Source organism: Benincasa hispida, chromosome 6 (assembly GCF_027475165.1).
Source record: "Benincasa hispida cultivar pf3 chromosome 6, pf3_genome.v1.1, whole genome shotgun sequence".
Lineage (NCBI taxonomy): Eukaryota > Viridiplantae > Streptophyta > Magnoliopsida > Cucurbitales > Cucurbitaceae > Benincasa > Benincasa hispida.
The window spans coordinates 4,534,815-4,555,434 of record NC_143483.1 but is presented as its reverse complement, the minus strand read 5'-3'; the positions used below and the strand labels follow the sequence as shown (position 1 = coordinate 4,555,434).

Sequence of the window (20,620 nt, the reverse complement as noted above, 5' to 3'; positions counted from 1 at the left end):
AGTGTTCAAATAAGTATTTATAAGTACAAATAAAGTGTTTATAAACACTTAGAAAGTCAATCTAAGCGGGTTCTTAATTTTTTCTATTAGAAAAAAAATGTTTTTGAAAAAAAGGCTAGGAATACTTTTTAACACATGAAAGAAACAAGAAGGAATAATTTTTAATAGAATTGATAAATGTTTTGTTTCATCTTTTTACTTCAAAGCCTTTTTTTGTGGTTTCTCATATTCTTTGATTAGTCTTATAAAAATTGAGCTTAAAATTAATGAAAAGAAGAAGAGAGAGAATCTCATCAAAGAAACAAGAGAGAGAAAGAAGTAAGGCCACAATATTGTAAATGTAATAATGAAACTTCATTAACATATATTATATTATACAAATGTGATTGGACAGAAAGCACACTCCACACACTTTGTTTTTTCACACATACATAGCTATTAGGTAGCCAATATTCTAACTACAAGTGTGATTCATATGGGCCCCATTGATGTCTCAAGTTATATATCTTCATCACAACCTCAATAATCCATAAAGAAAATTAGAAAAAGACCCAAATTCCATGATCCAAATTTGGGTTCACCAAAACCCTTCCTTTTCCTTTTCCATGAATTGACACAAATTGGCTCTCACCCAAAAACATACTCAATCTCTCCATTTTATTGTTCCATATCTCCAAGTGCAACACTACCACTTTTCAGATCGTTGAATGTATGTGAGAGAAATTAAAAAATATATTTTTTAATAATTAAATTGATATTTATATTATAATTTTTTTTGAAAAAATTACTCACGAGACCTTAAATTTTCTCTTCAATAAAAAGAGGAAACGGGAAAAAAAAAGATAAAGAACCCTTTTCCTTGATTTGACTCCAAATCAATTATTTCCTATTAATTAATTTTTTTAACTAAACTACCTACTTTTAATAAATTCACCTTGCTTAATCTAATTAATTAATTATGGTCAAAGTATACTTAGTTAATTAAACACACAACCCAAATTCATATTATTTTAAAAATGGTGTCATTTTTCTATTTTTAATTAAAAAAGAAAAAGAAAAATAGTATTACCCAATCATCCTAAGGATCCCACAATGAATCATTATGCATATTCTCCCACATCTCATCGTCCATGTCATCAACAAACACACTACCATTTGAAAACTCATCCATAAGCAAACTCTCCGACGACATTTGCATCCACATCTTCGGAGAGTCCAACGTCGATTCATTAATCGCCTGAATTTGGCTTGGCGATAATCGGACAGTGACTGGCGCAAGACGGGAGGCGAAAGTTTCGTCACCCTCTGACGCAACAACGGGCGTTGTTCGCAACCGCAACGCCGCCTCGTGGGCAGCAAGACGGATATCATCAGGAGTGGAGCTAAGAGGGAAAGGGAGAGAGTTGGCAAGATGCGGGAAATTGAGACGAGCATCACGACCACGGAAGTGGTAGGCAGCAACGTCGTAGGCGGTTGCCGCCATCTCCGGTGTCTCGAAACTCCCCAACCAAATTCTCGTCTTCTTTCCTGGCTCTCGAATCTCCGATACCCATTTTCCCCATTTCCTCTTTCGAACACCACGGTAGCTCGATGTTGCTGCGCCATGGCTCCCCATTGAACTAGGCTCTCCCATGCAACAAAAAAGAAAAAAACAATATATGTAATGAATGTATGTAGTAACAAATTTGTTCCTTTGTAATTCTCTATTTGTGTAATTTTGATTATTGGGGAAGTAAGTGAGGGAGTTAAGAGTATATATAGAGAAGAAAAATATGAGAAAATAAATTGATGAATTTATGAGTTTCAATTGAAACGTGGACACTTCTCATGGCAAGAGTGAGCTTCCAAGTAGTTGCTTAAGCACATTCAAAAGCTAAGCTTTTAGATTTATTTATTTTGTAAAATTACTTTTATTTAAAAAATAATTGTTTTTTTTTAAAAAATGGGGATTGAAAGTGATGGAGAAAAATGTATATGCATTAGAAGGGGATGAAGAAGAAGAAGAGGAAGATTGCAGACGGGAACTGTAGAGGGACGCGGTTTTGCAATCAGGTGGCAGAAGTTTTGGCAATTTGTGAATGGACCCCACAACTTTTTGGATATTACAATACAAGATATCTAATTAGAATATATAATTTAATTTTGATGAAGGTATATTATATTCATCTTATGGAAGTAATCCACACGGCTTGGAATCAGTGGTTGTGATTATAATATGGGCGACAGTGATGTCATCTTAGTGAACTATATAAAATACGTTACATAATGTTTTTGATATCTAGAGGGAGCTACACAATACAAAAGAAGGATATTCTTTGTCTTCTCTGTATTATTATGGTCTGTTTGGTGACCATTTGATCTTTTATTTTTGTTTTTGAAAATTAAGTTCATTTTATCCACATTTTTTACAATGATTTACATATTTCTCAAGTACAGTAGTTGAATTCTTAGCCAAAATCCAAAAACAAAAAACAACTTTTTAAAAACAACTTTTTTTAGTTATCAAAATTTGACTTAGTTTTTAAGCTATTAATGAAAAATAGATGACAAACAAAGAAATTTAGAGGTAAAAGTAGTGTCCATAGACTTAGTTTTCAAAAACAAAAACAAAAAACAAAATGGTTAACAAACAAGATCTATATAATTGGTTTCTTTTTTATTGATTAGATAGGGTTATGTGTATTGGATAAAAGATATTATTAAGGAGGTATTTGGCTCTCCAACTTGAGTTGAGTTGAGTTGGTATAATATACCAACTCATTGTTTGGCCCACCAACTATAAATGTTGGTGGAGTTGAGTTGGTATATTTTACCAACTCACCCTAACTCTCCTTTCTTCCCATGTTTACAATTGGCTTTACCCATCAGCCATTGTCACACTCTGAGAACTAACTCCGAGCTCCGACAACCACCTCTGATGACAACTCTGGTGACCAACTCCATGCTTCGACAACCACCTCCAATGACAATTCCAGTGACGAAATCTGGACTTCGACAATCAATTCTGGCCTTTGACAACCACCTTTAGTGACCCAACTCCGACAACATCTTCACGCTACCAACTTCGATGACTAATTGGCTCCGACAACAAACTCTGATGACCAACTTCGAGTACAAACTCCGATAAAAATCACCTTCAATGATCACCTTTGAGCGAGCAACTCGAGGATTTGATAACCACCTTCGACAACAAACTCCGATAACCAACTCTAATACCACCTTCATACGACTAACTTTGAGCTCCGACAGTCACCTCCGAATACAATCACCAGCGAAAATCATCTTCGATGATCAACTTTAACAACCACTTTTGCCCGACTAACTTCGTGATTCGAAAACCATCTCTGATGATAAACTTCGACAACCAACTCTAAGACACCTTCATGCAACCAACTTCAAGCTTCGACAACCACCTCCAACTACAAAATCCAGAAAAAATCATCTTCGACAACCACTTCCGACTATTATAAGACTGATGACTGTTAAAGTATGTTGTAAGGTTGTTGACTATATAAAAAATATTATTTTGTCTATATTAAGTGTAATATTTATACGTAAAAATTTGTAAAAAAATATTTTTATTTAATTGAATTCACATATCAAATGAATGCTAAGAATATTTAGACGAAAAGTATGAAAGTAATTGAAAAGTATGTAACATATAACAAAAAAACCCCTAAAATGAAAAAACTTTTCCTGGAACATTTTCCAGTAAAAATTAGTGAAAAATAGAGATTTTTCTCTGATCCTCCACATTTAAAGGAAACGAAAGTGAAACTGTTGAAGAAACACTACAAGAAATTACACTTCTCCCGACGCCACAAATCACCGAGAAAGGGTGGAAAATGAAGGAAATCAGACACGAGGATTTCCATGAGCAGCGGAAGGATCTTTCCAAATTTCGATCGTATATGAACATTACAATTACAATCCCAAACGGAAACATATGGTTATGCGAAATACAAAAATTACAGCATGCTATATAATAGATCAAGGACAAGAATCAACACACCTTTGTAGACTCATCTTCAAGTTTCTTGATCACAAATGCTCGATCACAACAACATAGCCATGAACATTCATCCAATATGACCACTACACTACACGAACACCATGCACTTGAACTAAGCGATCGCCAAGGTCACAAACACCCCGAACACTGCAAATGGCCTCCACAGAACCTCGACAGTGTTGAGTAAGACACCACCAGGAAGGTTACCTTGGTATTCTCAGTGTGAGAATTCAGAGGGTGGGCTCTGTGTGAACTTGGTTAGAGGCAGAAAACCGAAGGAAACACAATCGTGTAACGATTGAGCAAGTGGGAGATGGAACAACCTATCGTATAGGTCGATGCCCAATCGTTTAGGAAAAGCTATGCGATCTTCTAGCAAAAGTTATTCGATCGTTTAGCTCATCGTCTAGCTGAGTGTTTATTGTGTATGATCGTTTAGCTAACTTCAAGCTGTCGCTTAGTAAATCTGATTTACTTGACAACTTCTTCGTAAGAACTTCACGAAAGTGAAAAATCTCAAATTAACAATTTTACAAAAGCATTACTAAAATTAGGAAAACATTTTTCCTTTTATCTCACGGTTACCATGAAACCAATAATAACTTCCCACTCAATTGGTTATTAGAGAAAGAGAGATAATTACCCAATAGTTAATATTATTGTAAATATAAATGATAACTAACTTACCATAATATATTTATAACCTATAGTTTTGATATTTAATCTCATGAAACATATAAACTATAGCTCTTTTTCTTTTTCATGGCACTTAATGTAAATCTCATTTACATTAATCCTCCACTTGATGTATCTCATACACCATACCGATCATATCATATATAATTGAATTACCTCTTGTCAATTTGAACATTTCAAATCAACACCAAGAACTAATCTTCAACTTGAATCCATTGAGCTGGCAAGGGGACCTTATGGACTTGTAGCTCGAAGCTCCAACGGTATGTGAATAACTGACTAAACTTTTTAGTCATGGGATCCACCATTCGTTAACTGCCAGACACTCCACTAAAGACCACAGCTGAACTCTCCTTACCACAAATATATTACTGAACTCTCCTTACCACTAATATATTATGTCTCCATCTTAACCAATCAACAATGCGACAACCCTTCACAGATCGCTCGTAAATACAACTCGACCAATAACCGTTATGCCCCTATAGTTACATCTAACTCCTTAAGTACCACTGAATCCTCTAATGAACATAAGTCATAGTCCTACTATGACTCAGTTCTCTCTTCTAAAGAGAAGCTGTGACGACTATATTCAAGTCCGGGAATCAGCCCTTAAGGGAGCAATCTATCTACTTACCCTTGCTTTGGGGAAGGAGTGAATTCCATCTTGTGTAATTGAGTTACCAGCTCCCAAATCAGACAAGTCCCCAAAAAGATAAGCATGTTGAGTTGGAAATCTGGTCACTCTCACCATACTAATCAAAGGACCACGCTCAAAGACAGGAGTTCCCAAAATACTCAGAATTGAGGTCGTGTCACCTATGGCTGTTTAGGTGAGATGTAAGTCTCCAGATCTGAATAACCTATAAAGCATCATTAACCAACTCAAATAGATTCACATAATAAATAAAACAAAGAAAACGAAGTCCATAATGTAACAAATAAATGAAAATTTACAATATCCTACAATAAAATAAAGTCGATACTAAATAAAAGAAATTTATTTTCAGAAATACATGGAAGAAATAAAAGAAAAATAACGTCAATAAATACAGAAAAGAAAACAATGTCTGGAATACAACATCTTGAATAATCGTCCAACTTAATCTCCGAACAACATCCTACAATAAAACTTTGATATGCATCAACTTCACTAAAAAGTTCAAGGACAAAAATTGCAAACAACCAGGGTATAGTTCATTATGTGCTTCGGTCATTAAATCCTCGAATAAGTTCATGGTATCTCTTTCTTGACCATTAAAGGATATTTCATTCTCAATCCCTTCTTCATTTGCATCTTTGTTTTCAATTGGAACTTGTAGATCGTTTATAAGATTCAACATCTCATTTTCTTCAACAACATTACTCTCTATACTATCTACTTCAACATTTTGTATTGAATGAGTTGTATGACTTTCAAAACCTCTAGATAAATTTACTGACTCTCCATGATATACCCATTCACATTATGAAGGAGATATTCCATATGTTAATAGATGTTGTTCCACAATATCTAATTTTTCCCAAATTGAATTCATACAATTCTTGCATGAATATCTTATTCGTTCAGAATCATTAATATGAAACTTCGCCATATCTAAAAACTGGGATACTCCTTCTCTATAATCCACTGATAATTTATTCCTTAGTTTAATCCATTCTTTATTTATCCTTAAAAATAAATCTTTTCTGACCAACTTGTAATCCAAAACAATAACCTGGATTAGAGGATAAAGTACAGTCTTTATTAAGCATAAATTTTGATTAATTTAATAAACAATTCCAAGTTTGCTCGAAGAATTTAAAAATTTAAATAATCTTTAATAGGTGATTTGACTTTTTTTGCCCCTAATGTTATTGATTTGTTTATCCCTAAGCTATGTTCAAAATTATGTAATAAGTAAAAGGGGTCCCTTTTTTTACCCCTAATGTTATTGTTTTGGTTTGAAAACCAAAGTGTTTTTAGGGGTATAGAGTTTAGGGGTATAAAGATTAATTTTCCTTCGTTAAGTTAGTTGAATTAACAAAGGTGAATACTATGTGATGTATCATTTTACTTATACACGTGTCAACATCTCACAAACATCATAGTAAATTTGAAATACATTTTTATTAGTTTTAATCAAGCAAGTCACTAAATCCCTAACCTTAAGAATTAAAAAGAAAAAAAATCAATCCACCAAATTGCAGAAAGTGTAACATCCATAATCTACAATTTACAATAATATCCACAATCCACAATCCATAATTCACAATAACATCCATAATATTAATTACATATAACATCCATATTCCATAATTCACAATAACATCCACAATCCACAATAACATCCATAATCCACCAAAACTGGAGTAATGGAGAAGAAGGGGAATGGGGAAGGGGATCTGGTTTTTACCAGATGGGATCTCCTGACGCTGCCCAACGGGCGTCGGGAGTTCAGGAACTCCTGAACTACAGGGACAAAATGGTAAATTGGCACAACTGTACTTACGAGCATCTTTGAAGAGTCATCGTACTCATGATTGGTTATATCCAATGGACACAGAAATTTATCTGTGGTAAGAAGAGTTCAGCTGTTAGTCTTTAGTGGAATCACTGACAGTTAACGGATGGTGAATCTCATAGCTAAAGAGTTTAGTTAGCTATTCACGTACAGTTGGAGCTTCGAGCCATAGGTCCATTAGGTCCCCTGGGTAGCTTGGATAAAAGTCCAGAACTAGAATTTGAAATGTTCAAATTTATAAGAGGAAGTTCGATTATATATTATATAATTGGACTGGTTAATTATATATGATATAATTGGCTAAATGTATGAGATACATTATTTTGGAGAAAATTAGATATAAATATGATTTATATCAAGTAGAGGAGAAAATACTATAGTAGATATGTGGTATCAAACTACAGGATATAAATATAATATGATTATATTAATTAATTAATTAATTGATTAATTATATGATAATTAATCCTTTTTTCACGTTCAGACGTGGGTAGTGGGCAGCGTTGGTTAATGGTAACCGATGGGTTAAAAATGAAAAAAAGTTTTCATTTTGAATAGTGCAATCAATATTCATTGGTCTGCCCAAAAAGATTTCGTGAAACGATCGCCCGAGAGCCTATACGATAATTACTTCTCCGCCTAAATGATCGTTCACCTCTCAATTTAACTAAACGATCGTTCAACATTTCATACACGATCATGTAGCTCCTCTATGTGATAAGCACTTCTGCTAAACGATAGTACTGTTTTCTCTCCCACTTGCTTATCGCCTACATAATTTGTTTGTCCTCCGTCCTCTACCAAATTCATCAAAGCCCGCCCTTTGGGTTTTCACTCCGAGAATACCCGGGGCTCATTAGTGGTAGTGTTGTCCCCGTTGCAGCGTTCGTGTTCGCGTTGATCATGCTGCTGTAGTTGACGTTCCCACCGGGCGTTGGTAGATCTGTTGGAGGGATTCGCTGCGTTGGGGTTCTAAAGTTCGAAGATAGTCTTCAACTGGTATGAAACCCTTTCCCTGTTAATTATCTTGTTCTGAGCATGTCGATAATTAGATTTATTTGCATAACTGTATGTGATGAATGTATACTGTTTATATTTTGGTCATGGTGAGATCGGAGCGATCTGAACACGCTCATGGAATTCTCGGTATGAGATCCTTCAGAGAGTTCCTTAGGAACTCCCGACAAACTTCTTCATGCATTCGGAGTTCCTTGGAAACTCCCGATGAGCTTCTTTAATCGTCGGGAGTTCCTACCCAATGCACTTCTTTACACGTCGGGAGTTCCTTTACGTTGTCGGGAGAAACTCTATCTCCCGACAATCGATTTAGGCATCGGGGGAGCTCCTTTTTCTTGTAATGAAATGTGGTGACATTCCATTGGTTGTTACGATGATAAGGGAGATTTAATTTAAAAAAAATTCATGACATAGTAAAAATATAGAGCAACAATAGGAAGAAGAAGAAAAAAAAAAGATGATAATGAAATTCAAGGAGAAAAATTAGCTAGAATCTATAGTTTCGATTTCACATTGGTTTCTCATTTTATTTAAACATATTTCTACAAGAAATGTAATTGGTTAATTGTTATTCATTGCCCGAAAAAGAAAGAAAAAGAAAGAAAAAAAAAGAAAAAAAAAGAAAAATTTTAAAAATTAAAAGAAAAAATTGTGATATATATTTTATTCAAACAAAGATGGGTAGAATTATTGAATAAAAAAGTTTCAAAAAACTGCATTAGATACTTAAATATATGAACTCTGTACCCGAAACACAGACATATAAACTCAGACCAAATAACTCTGCACCCCAAATACATACATATGAACTCCAAACATCCTATCTCAACTATGCGCCCCAAACAACCCTTAAGTAGTTTAAGTCATTTTGTAGTTAGAATCGAATATAATTTAAGTTGTTAGATAGTAACGTCTTCTTTTATATGAGTGAGATGTGGTAATTTTTTAAACTAATAATTTTTTTTCTTTAAAAAATCATTTAATTTCTTCTTTTATTTTATTTTTGATACAAAATAAAAAGGACAATTTTCAAAGGTAGAAAATGAGCCACTTATTTATAAATATAGCAAAATATCAGTGTCTATCATTGTCTATCAACTTTGCAGTATCTAACATGATAGACAATGACATTTATATGGTATATTTGAAAATATTTCTTGCAGTTTTACCATTTAAAATAATTATTTTATACATGTCATTTAAAGAAGGGAGTTGAGAGTAGAATTAGAGAAATAGTCTCTTGGCATGCAATTTGGATAAGTATATGCAATGGTTTCTAATGTTTTTGGATTTTTTTTTTTTTAAATTTAGACTCTGTTTCTTAATAAGTTTCAATCCAACAACTTATATTTTTAATATATTTAACTTTTTTCTCCACTTTACCGTGACGTTAAAATTGTTAGATGACTTACCTGTTAGGGACAACAGACTTCTACATATCTCTACAATTGTATGATATTATCCACTTTGGGTATAAATCTTCATGATTTTATTTTCGGAACCACAAAAAAAAAAAAAAAAACCCTTGGAGATAGTTAACCAAGATGAGATTTTGATCGCATTCTCACCCTCCTCCAGTCGAACGAAGGACCACCAAACATTCTTATAAATAGTCATTTTATCTCCATGTTAACTCAACCATAGAGTAGTCATCCATTCGAATTATACATGAGCACACTGGCCATCCTCCTGTTGAACAAAGGACCACCAAACGTTCCTTCAAATAGTCATCTTATCTCTGTGCTAACTCAACCACGGAGTAGTCATCCATTCGAATTATACATGAGTACACTAGTCGTCTGAAGGCTTAACCACAAATGAATTCTCTGAAGATGACTATATCTTGTTTGATCATTGAGGATTTTTATTGATAGGGCATGGCTACGATACCAATTTGTTAGGAGTGGACCTCCACATATGTTCAAAATGGTATGATATTGTCCACTTTGGGTATAAACCCTCATGACTTTACTTTTAGAACTACCATAAAAGGCCTCTTACCATTGAAGATAGTTGTCCTCCCTTATAATGTTTTTATTTTGAACCACCATTATACATGATAATCATAGTTTAAAATTTCGGTTGAAATTTTGGTAGGAGGAAATTTCAATTTTCTCCTATTTTTTAACTTTCAAAATTTCCATTGAAATTTCCAATTGAAATTTTGAGAAATATTGAAATTTCAATGGAAGTTTTTTAAAGTTTATAAACTTGTCTTGATTATATGAATTGTATATTTTCACTCATTAATGTGTAATTTCACCTCAAAATTGAACTGATATAAGTTTTGTTTTTTACCATCCAAAGTTTTCATTTCCAAGAAACCAAAATTGAGAAAAATAACAACTTATATTTATTTTTATCTTCATTCAAACCCTTTTCCATTGAATTTCACATCATTTCACCTTAAAATTGAATTGATGTAAGTTTTATTTTTTACCATCCAAAGCTTTCATTTTAAAAAAACAAAATTGAGAAAAATAATAATAGATATTTATTTTTAACTTCATTCCAACCTTTCTCCATTGAATTTTTACACTATTTCACCTCAAAATTGGATTGATGTAAGTTTTTTTTTTTTTTTTTTTTTTTACCATTCAAAGCTTTCATAAGAAACCAAAATTGATTAAGAAAAATAATTATAATAATATATATTTATTTTTAATTTCATTTAAACATTTACATTGAATTTTCACATCATTTCATATCAAAATTGAATTGATGTAAGTTTTGCTTCTTTTGCCATCTAATGTTTTCATTTACAAGAAAAAGACTTAGAAAACTACGTCAAAAGCAGTAGTAATACTCAACAAAACTATAGTCAAGGTAATTAATCTTACTCAATTATGATGGTCCTTCAAAACTTGACGATAACATTTCCATCCTAACTTTCCACCAAATAGTTATTATCCATATGAAGGAGGAAGATGATCAACCAATGAGATATTTATATGTTGGCCATACTAGTCCTATAATTTTCATTTATGTAACTATATTCAATATTTTCAATATAGGATGACCTGGGAGTAATATTGTAGTTTCTACCAGAATTATCAAGATTCTGGATTTGATGCTTCAAGGTTATCTTTTTCGTATTAGACATGTAGGTTTTATAATAAATAATTTACAATTATTTTGTATACAGACATTTCATGTCTTTTAATTTTGTAATTAATTGTCAGTTTTTGGTATTATTTTGTAATTATTTATCCATTTTCTTGTTAAAGTTTTACTCTCACATCGACATTAAACAAATATTTACACTATTCCTCAAAATATTATCTTATTTTATAAAAATGATGATAAAAATGGTTAAATATAGTCTAATTAGGTCACAATCAAAGTTTCATTAACTAATTATAACAATTTTCATTAATTTTCATCAGTTTCCATAAAAATTTATGAAATTTCCATCGATATCGATATTTCCATAAAATTGAGACCTTAATATTTTCATGGACATCGATATTTTGAATCTTGATGATAACAATACTTTAACTATTTTTTAATTAATAAAAATCCAAATGGGTAAAAGAGTATTTTACCTAAAACTTAAAAAAAACAAATGATAATTATCTCATGGAATTGAAAGCAATCTATTTTTGTCATTGGCAACACTTTTAGAAAAGCATGTGGGTGATGCAATCTAGCCGCCCTCAGCGTCCCATTGGCTTAATCCATATATAGAATTTAATTAAAAAGCTAAATATTCAATCATGTGAGACCAAATGTAAAAATTTAGAAGAAAAGAAATTAGATTTATATACATATATTAGTATTCTAAGATATATTTTATATATTTCTCCCGTTGACTCAAGGAATGAAATAACATATGGATAAGCTTCATCGGGTATAAAATTAAATGGATAGACCCAATTTTGAAAACTTTAACAAAAATTCACCCCAAATGCTTAACGATGTCAAGATTGATTGTCATATTTGCCAATATGTCATATAAATAAATAATTGATGTATATAGTCTATTGATGATAGATTCTACATCGATAAACTATTTTAATTTTTAATAGTCTTTTTCTAATAGATTAACTTTTACTACTGACAAATCATGCATTTTTATGTTTATCACTAATAGACCGTTTCGACATTTATCATTGATAGATGTCCAACACTTATCAACTATTTTTAGGCTATTACTAATGAACAATTTTTATGTATATTATTATTAATAGACCATTAAAAGGTCCATTAGTAATAGCTTTTTAATATTGATAGATTATCTTTTTATGTCTATTAGCAACCATTTTTATATGTTTAGTAGTCTGTTTTTATGTCTATTACTGATGAAATATTTTCATGTTTATTACTGATGGACCATTTTGATGTTTATCAATGATATAATGTCCATCATTGATAGAAATCTATCTCATGTATGCATAAAAAATTGTATATTAGTGATACAATGTTATTAGTAATTTGTTATCAATTATTTTGTTATTAATATTAACTTCATTGTTTTACTATTTTTCTCCTTTCATATTATGTATTGGTGATAAACCAATTAAGCATGCAAACAACCACACACATATATATTAAAGGTAAAATATCCATTGATATACCATTTTTAGTCCTATTAATTTGGTATTATATATGAATAATGAAAAAATATGACAAATTGAAAATGAAAGTTAAATGTTATATGTATACTATTTTCTCCTAACTGATAAAGTACTAGATCTAATAGTAAATAAAAAACGAACAGAAAAAAAAAAAAAATAAATATTATTGATATAATATTTTCTTCTATTTTATTAATAATGTGTATCCATAATAAATTTTTTAAAAAAATAATCATTCACAAAATTATCTAATAATAAATGAAGTAAAATAATATCATTCATTATTCTTATATGTCATATTTATATTCTATTGATATGATATACAAATAACCAACATAATGACAAACAAGCGCACGTAAATAATCAATGATAGACATGTATATTGACTTTCAATTAGTGATGTAGGTTTATCATCAATAAGTAGTAATTCTATATGATAAGTCTATTAGTGATAGACTTTAGAGTAATTAATAAATCTATTAGTTAATAGACTTCAATTAGCAATAATTATTCAATAGAAGTTAAAATAGTGTTATATTTGCTAACAGTTTTATATAATGTTAGGATTTTGCTATTACTTTGTGTTAGATTTGTCATATATGTAATTGCTCCCTTGAAAAATTTATATGAGGGTGTTTGTGTTGGGATGTATGTACTAAAGCCTCGTAGTTATATGTTATTTAAAATAATGGTTGATTATTTTATATATGCAATAATCCATTAAAGAAAGATCCAATATTATTTTATGTAACTTAAATATGTATCTGATTGATATATAAGTGGATCGTGTTTAAGTGATAACTTAAATGGTTTATAGTATATTGATAAGATTGAGTACCTTATCTTGATGATACTACGGATATGACCCACTTTGTAATTGTTACAATAGTTGTAAAGTGTTACAAATGATTTGATCCTGATCGTTCATATGGAGACATGTGAGTGGATGTATTTTATACAAAGAGTTTGTATAAGACCGAACCGGGAAATGGTTAGTCTCTCTTTATAACACCACTACTTGAGAGATTTACATTTCACTAGGATAACCACAGGTGACTTGACCTTAATCCTGAGTGAGTTATGAACTTTTGTCTATGAGAGTGATCCTTTGATCTGTATGAGTGAGAGCGACTAGATTCGCCGATTCAATATGCCTACTATTTTGGAGATTTGTCCGAGTAGGGAGTTGGGAACAAGACTGCACAAGATGAAATTAACTCATTCTCTTCTTTCGAGTAAGTAGATGGATTGCTCTCTTAATAGCTAATTCTAGATATTGAACAATGAGGCCTCACCATCTCACTGGCCTGAGTGGGAATGTTTTATAGTTGGAGTAAGAATTGTTTGTTATCAATGATACTTAGGGAGTTGATGTAACTATATGGGTAAAATATTAATTTGACCCAACTGTAGCTACGAGCAATTTATAAAGGGTCGACCTACTGTCGATTAGTTATATTCATGGACGCATAAATATATTTATAGTTTGAAGAGTGCAGATGTGGATCTTTAGTGGAGTGACTTACAGTTAATGAATGTTGATTAATTTAATTAAAGAGTTTAATTAATTAATCTTGTATCATTGAAGCTTATAATCTGTAGGTCTATTAGGTTCCCTTGCTAGCTCACAAAAGATTAAAACAAGGAACAAATATTTTTGGAATAATTTGAATTGTTCAAATTATTTAAGAAAAATAAAGGTATAATTATATTAATGCGATTAATATAAATTATAAAGTATATTGGTACATTATAATATATAGTTAATTATAATTATAACTTATAATTAATACTATATATAAAAAAAGATAAATATTTGAATAAGATTCAAATTAATGTATATAGATATATTATAATATAAAGTTAATTTTGGATGAGATTCAAAATTACACTTCATTATATGAGAGCAATATATTTGAATGAGATTCATATATTAATTGTATGAATGAGATTCATATAATTACTATAGATTAAAATTAATATAAATGAGATTCATTTGAATATGATTGGAATTAAAATAAATATATGATATTTGATTATTAATTAATCAATTGTTAATTAATTAATATAAGTTAACCATATATTAAATTAGATTTAATATATTGTTTACATAATATAAAGTTTGAATAATTCTGGGGTTATTTTAGGTATAATAGAGGGGTTATAACTCCCTCTCCATCATCCATCATCTATCATCTCATAAAAGACATTCAATGTAAGAGGAAATTGATTTTATCTGAAAAAGAAATCTCTCGACTCTCAATCTCCCTTCTTTTTCCTTGATACTCCAAAAATTAGAAGGATCTCACCATCTTGATCATTGTCCTAAGAATAGTAAGGAAGGTCAGTGGTGGTGTCTCGGTATTGATCGAGTTCATGGAAGGAGCTTCAAGTTGGAGGAATTTTTTCACCATACGAAGAGTTTGTGACCCGGGAGTTCGTTCGAGAAGAAAACATTGAAGATTGTCTTCAAGGATTAGTCTTCTAAATTCTCTCTTCCCCTTTAAGAGCATGCTAAGATATATTTTGTTTATCCTGCAAATTGTATGTTTTTTCTGTTTTCATTTTCCAAAACGACTTTCGAAAGCACATACGTTCATGCGCTTTTGTGAAATTCAATTCCTTCAGTTTGGTGCATAGAGTTAAGTTGATTTGAGTTAGTAATTATTATCTAGGGATCAAAGTAGTTAAATTGTATGTGTCTGAGGTGTAGAGTGAAGTTGGGTAGAGGTATTTGGTGTAGTTTTTCTAAACGAAATTGATTTTGTCTTGGAGTTATTATTATTTTTTTGTTATTTTTTAATGTCCAATTATACACATTTTCCTAAATTTTTTAACATATGCTTAATTTTTTTTCTCATTCTTAAAATATAATAAATTCTTACCAAGTTAATATCTGCTATATATAAAATTTTGAATTCAATTTTTGAACATTTAATTACGTACATAACGAATATTTTTCCATTCCTAAACACCAAACATATTCCAAACAAATAAAAACTTTTCATAACTACTTAGCATTCAATCATGAACATTGAAGAAACTTAAAAATTGAACAATTTTTTTTTTAAATGTAACATATTCTCACCACACAATATGAACACTCAATTACATAACAATTTTATTTACATCTCTAAAGACATATTATATTCTAATAAAATGAACGTTTTCTCTACTCTTAACCTTCAATTTAACACTCATTCAATTTTAACTCAAACATAAATGTTAATAAAAAGAAAAAAGAAGCAATTTTTGTCTTTTGTTTTTTCCCATTTCTGAAATATGAAACTCAAGTTTTATGGTTAGTGGTTTTTTTCCTCTTTTGTGCTAACATCTTATTCTTTACATCTTATACCAATACAATGAAATCGTTTTTTTGCAAACAAGTTTGTGATAAAATATTTTTTATGGTTAGTATTTATAGTTAAGTCTAATTTACCATTTACAAATTAAATAATAATGTCCACAAAAAATATCTATGTACATGTAGAAAAAATGCATATCAATGAATAACACTATGTACATTACAAATTGTTCCCTAATAATTAAACGGAATTTAGATTATAAACAATAGATTTTGAACTTAAAAGTAACAAACCTCAAACTAATTGTTGGAAGAAATATGCAATTAGTTTGGACCCAAGATAACAAACTATAGTTAGATTAGAAATGAAGCTAAATACAAATAAAATTAAAATTGAACATAATACAACATACCTTCAAAGGTCTAGAATGAATTAGATTGAAACATCAAGACTAAATGGAGGCAGAACAGATATCTAAAAAAAGATGTACGAAACCACATCAAATAGAGTTGTCATTAAGGGTCTTGTTAGAGTGGCCTTTGTTGGAGTTGGTCACCTGAGGTGAATATTAGTGTTGGTTGTCAGAGGTGGTTGTCATTGGAGTTGATCATTGAAGGTGGTCTTTGTTGGAGTTTTTATTAGTAGTTGCCGGAGCTTGGAGTTGGTCGTTGGAGTTGGCTCTCCAGAGGTGGTAATCGAAGTATTTTGCTGAAATTTCTTGTGCGAAGGTGATCGTCGGAGTTGACCACGCAAAGGTGGTAGTTGGAGTATGTTGCCAAAGTTGCTTGTGCGAAGATGGTCACTAGAGTTGTTGTCGAAGTTGGTTGCTGGAGTCGAGAGTTAGTCATCGAAGTTGGCCGTGCAAAGGTGGTTGTTAGAGTATGTCGTTGGAGTTGCTTGTGTGAAGGTGATCATCGGAATTGTTGTTGGAGCTTGAAGTTGGTCTTCTGAGTTGGCGGCACGAAGGTGGTCGTCGAAGTATGTCGTTGGAGTGTGGTAGTGGTAATCATTGACGGTGCCAATAATGGATGGAACCATTGAAAATATTGAGGGGAGGGAGAGTTGAGGTGGATTGGTAAAAATAACGAACTCAACTCCACTAACAAGTTACTAGGCCAAACATTGAGTTGGTAATTTTTATCAACTCAATCAAACTCATGTTGGTGAACCAAACACACTCTATATATATAAATCTTACAAAATAGAACATATTGGTACATGTATATTGTTTAGGTTAAAATTATACCATTGACCAAAAAACTTAAGCTAATAAATCATGGTAAATTTAACTATATAGATAACTACATAACAACTAAATTTTGTCTAATAGATCATTTAAACTTTTTATTTTGTGTCTAATATATAGGTTCATAAGTTTTAAAAAATGTTGAATAGGTTACGAACCTTTTAGACATATATAGAATTAAAAATTTAAGAACCTATTGGACATAAAATCGGTTTAAGAATCAATCGGACGTACACTTTTTATAGTTTATATCCTTTCTCACATTTCGTCTTTAAAATATTGTGTGAGACTTATTATTCTATAAATTAAACAGCTAAATTGTCATAAAAATTTAATCAATTTAGATTCACTATATTATTAAGATTATTTTTTAAAAGTGTGCATTCATCAATTTTTACCTACTTGTATTTATTCAAATGTCAGATTATCAAAATGAACTATTAAAATTAGGCGAGGAGAAGTGTGAATTTTGGACAATATATATATATATATATATAACTTTAGGGAAACACTAGAATCTCACCTAAAACACCCTACCAATACAACATATATGATCATATCTTGTCAATTTATAATTTTTTTGTTAAAGGTTTAGAAGATAAACCAAAGGGGAAATGAGAAAGGCTTGTATGACCCACATGTAACCGACCAAATATATGTTAGGAAGGTGCCTTTTTCATAAGGGGGAGAGATTTTGGGCATTTTCAAATTTTTTTTATAATAAAATTTTAAATTTAAGAAGAAAAAAATAGGTTCAACCCACCATTAAAAGAGACAAAATTTCAAGGGGACATGAACTATTTGACCCGACAAATATTTTCTTTCCTTTTCATTTTTTTATTCCAAAAGGAAGAATTGCTTTCCTTTTCATTATCCTTCACCAAAAGAATTGGTCAAACTAAAAGTGGACCTCTCAACTCAACTTCTATTATTCCCAATTGCTCCAATTCTTATACCTTTTGTCTATTTACCTCTTTTCTTTTTACTTTTTATATTTACCTAGGTCAGTCAATTTTAACCTTACAATTTTGATGTTCATCACATTATAAACTATAATATGATTCTCATTAAATGTAATTGTGCAATTAATACATTTTTCAAGAATAAAGAAGTAAATGATTTTTAAGAGAAAACCAACAAATTATCTCAAGTTTAAAACAGAAATATACTTATCGAATTGATATTTATACGATTCCAAAACATATTTCAGATACAATAGTTTTTTTTAAAAAAAAAGAACCCAAAATAATCATTTATATCATGGAAATTTTTGAACGAAGTGGAACGAAGTCAAGACAAAAAAGAATTTGACCCAGAGAAGGGTGTTGAGCGTTTGGGACAACCCACCCCTCGGCTCATTCTCGACCTTCAAGGCCAACCACCCACTCGACCTCAAAGGAGCCCAATGACATATGAGGTGTGTCCAACATGTCTTGACCAGTCAAATAAAATTGTATATTTATCTTATCATATTATGAAATATTCTATTGATATCATTTCTATTCCCATAATTGAAACAAAGGAGATGAGAGAAGATCTAGGTCAACTCTTTCTATAAATACATCATTATAACTCATAGCGAGGCAACCTAAATCATACTCTCAAACTCCCCTAACTTCCACATTATTTTACTCTCTAACTTAAGCATCAGTATGTTTGTGTTAAGCATCACACCAGTGTGTTGATTTTTTATTTTTATTTTGTAGATCACGTTTTTTCCCTTTCAAATGAATTCATTATCGGTATCACGTGAAAGTCACGTACATTTTTCGATTCTGGATTTTAGTTTCAACAATTTATACTTTTAATATCCAAGTATTTTCTTTATATCAATTTATTTTTTATGATTTTTAAATCCTTCTTCGAATTTCGAGCTTGTTTTGTTTCAATCTCTAAACTTTTCAAATTTCTATTTTGGACCTTGAACTTTTAAAAACAAATAATTGGTCCCTTACCTTTGAAGTATGTGTACTAAAATGTTAATATAAACATATAATTGAGATATGTGTAATAAAATATTGATATAAATATATAATTTCAAGGTCATATGAGTGAGATATATCTTATGCATTTTGAAAAGTGAATATTAGACAGAAAAAAAATAAATATAACAAGGAACGAACATTATTACTTTTTTCAAATTCAAGAAAATGGAATAAATAAAAAAATTTTACATATCAAAATAGACATTTTTGAAAGTTGAAAGACGAAACTTAAAAATTTGGGAGACTAAATGATATGTAAAGTTATAGCGTTGTTGGATAGTATTTGAGATAAATTTGAAAAATGTATATATATATTTTCAAAAACATAAAGAAAAGGGTCTTTTAAAAAAAAAAAAAAAAAGCAATCCTATTATAGAGTAGAATATATAGATACTACTCATTAGATTTTGTATTTAGACATGCCCAAAATCCAATGGTTTTCATATTTAAAAATTTAAATTAGAATCACAAAAATGGGTGTAATTTAAGAGAAGCATATGTAGTTGGTAAGGTGCATTAAGTGGGTTGAAAAGTGTATGGAACTAATTAATCACTCTTCTTGGAGTTGGTGGATAAAGCACAAGAGAAGAGAATGACATTTCATTAAATTTTCATATAGCAATTAGTTTTTCTTTTCTGGATTCCAATTCCTAATTTTATTATTAATCACTTTTTTTTTATTTAGTATCCAAAACTTAATTTGCTTCATTAATGTTTTAATATAAAAAATAATCTTAAAAAGGTCAAACAAACAGCTGTTTCATGCTAAGCTCCAACTATATCTTCAAGCCACCACTATCTAAATGCTTATATATATATATATATTTTTTTATATTTATAATTATTTCCTTGTCTTTCTCAATGCTTCCATTGCAATCATATGAATTTGAATGTTCTCAAACTTTGTGTATAGTGTTATTTTGTCATGAGCTTACATTCATATTTTAAAACTATTTAGGTTGTATTTAAAAAAATAAATAAATGACACTAGTTATGTAATGGATATAAGTATTTAGCCTAATTAATTTGATCAATCATATAATATATGTGTTTGGTGGGATTTGAAATTGATTACATCACTCAAACCTCATTTGATAATATTTTTATTCTCTATTTGCTATTTATTTTTCATCACTCTTGTTAATTTCTTGTAAATTATATATGTAGTATGAACCTAACAAATTGCACATGTTTTTATATATTTACTAAAAAAAGTAGATGTTTGAACTTGAGTATACATGTAGTAAATTAAGTATTCCAAAATTAATACTAACTTAT

General features: G+C 30.4%; 1 protein-coding gene across 1 annotated transcript; it reads right to left on the bottom strand.

Moving 5' to 3' along the window:
- Positions 1–332: 332 nt before the first annotated feature.
- Positions 333–1,872, bottom strand: LOC120080347 (ethylene-responsive transcription factor ERF021-like). Its single transcript, XM_039034990.2, has one exon. It carries the CDS (start codon positions 1,631–1,633, stop codon positions 1,079–1,081), a length of 555 nt encoding a protein of 184 aa, XP_038890918.1. The 5' UTR covers positions 1,634–1,872; the 3' UTR covers positions 333–1,078.
- Positions 1,873–20,620: the final 18,748 nt, after the last annotated feature.

What these genes read in the sequence shown, in the direction of transcription:
- LOC120080347 (XM_039034990.2), bottom strand. Translation starts at nt 1,633, where the DNA reads ATGGGAGAGCCTAGTTCAATGGGGAGCCATGGCGCAGCAACATCGAGC.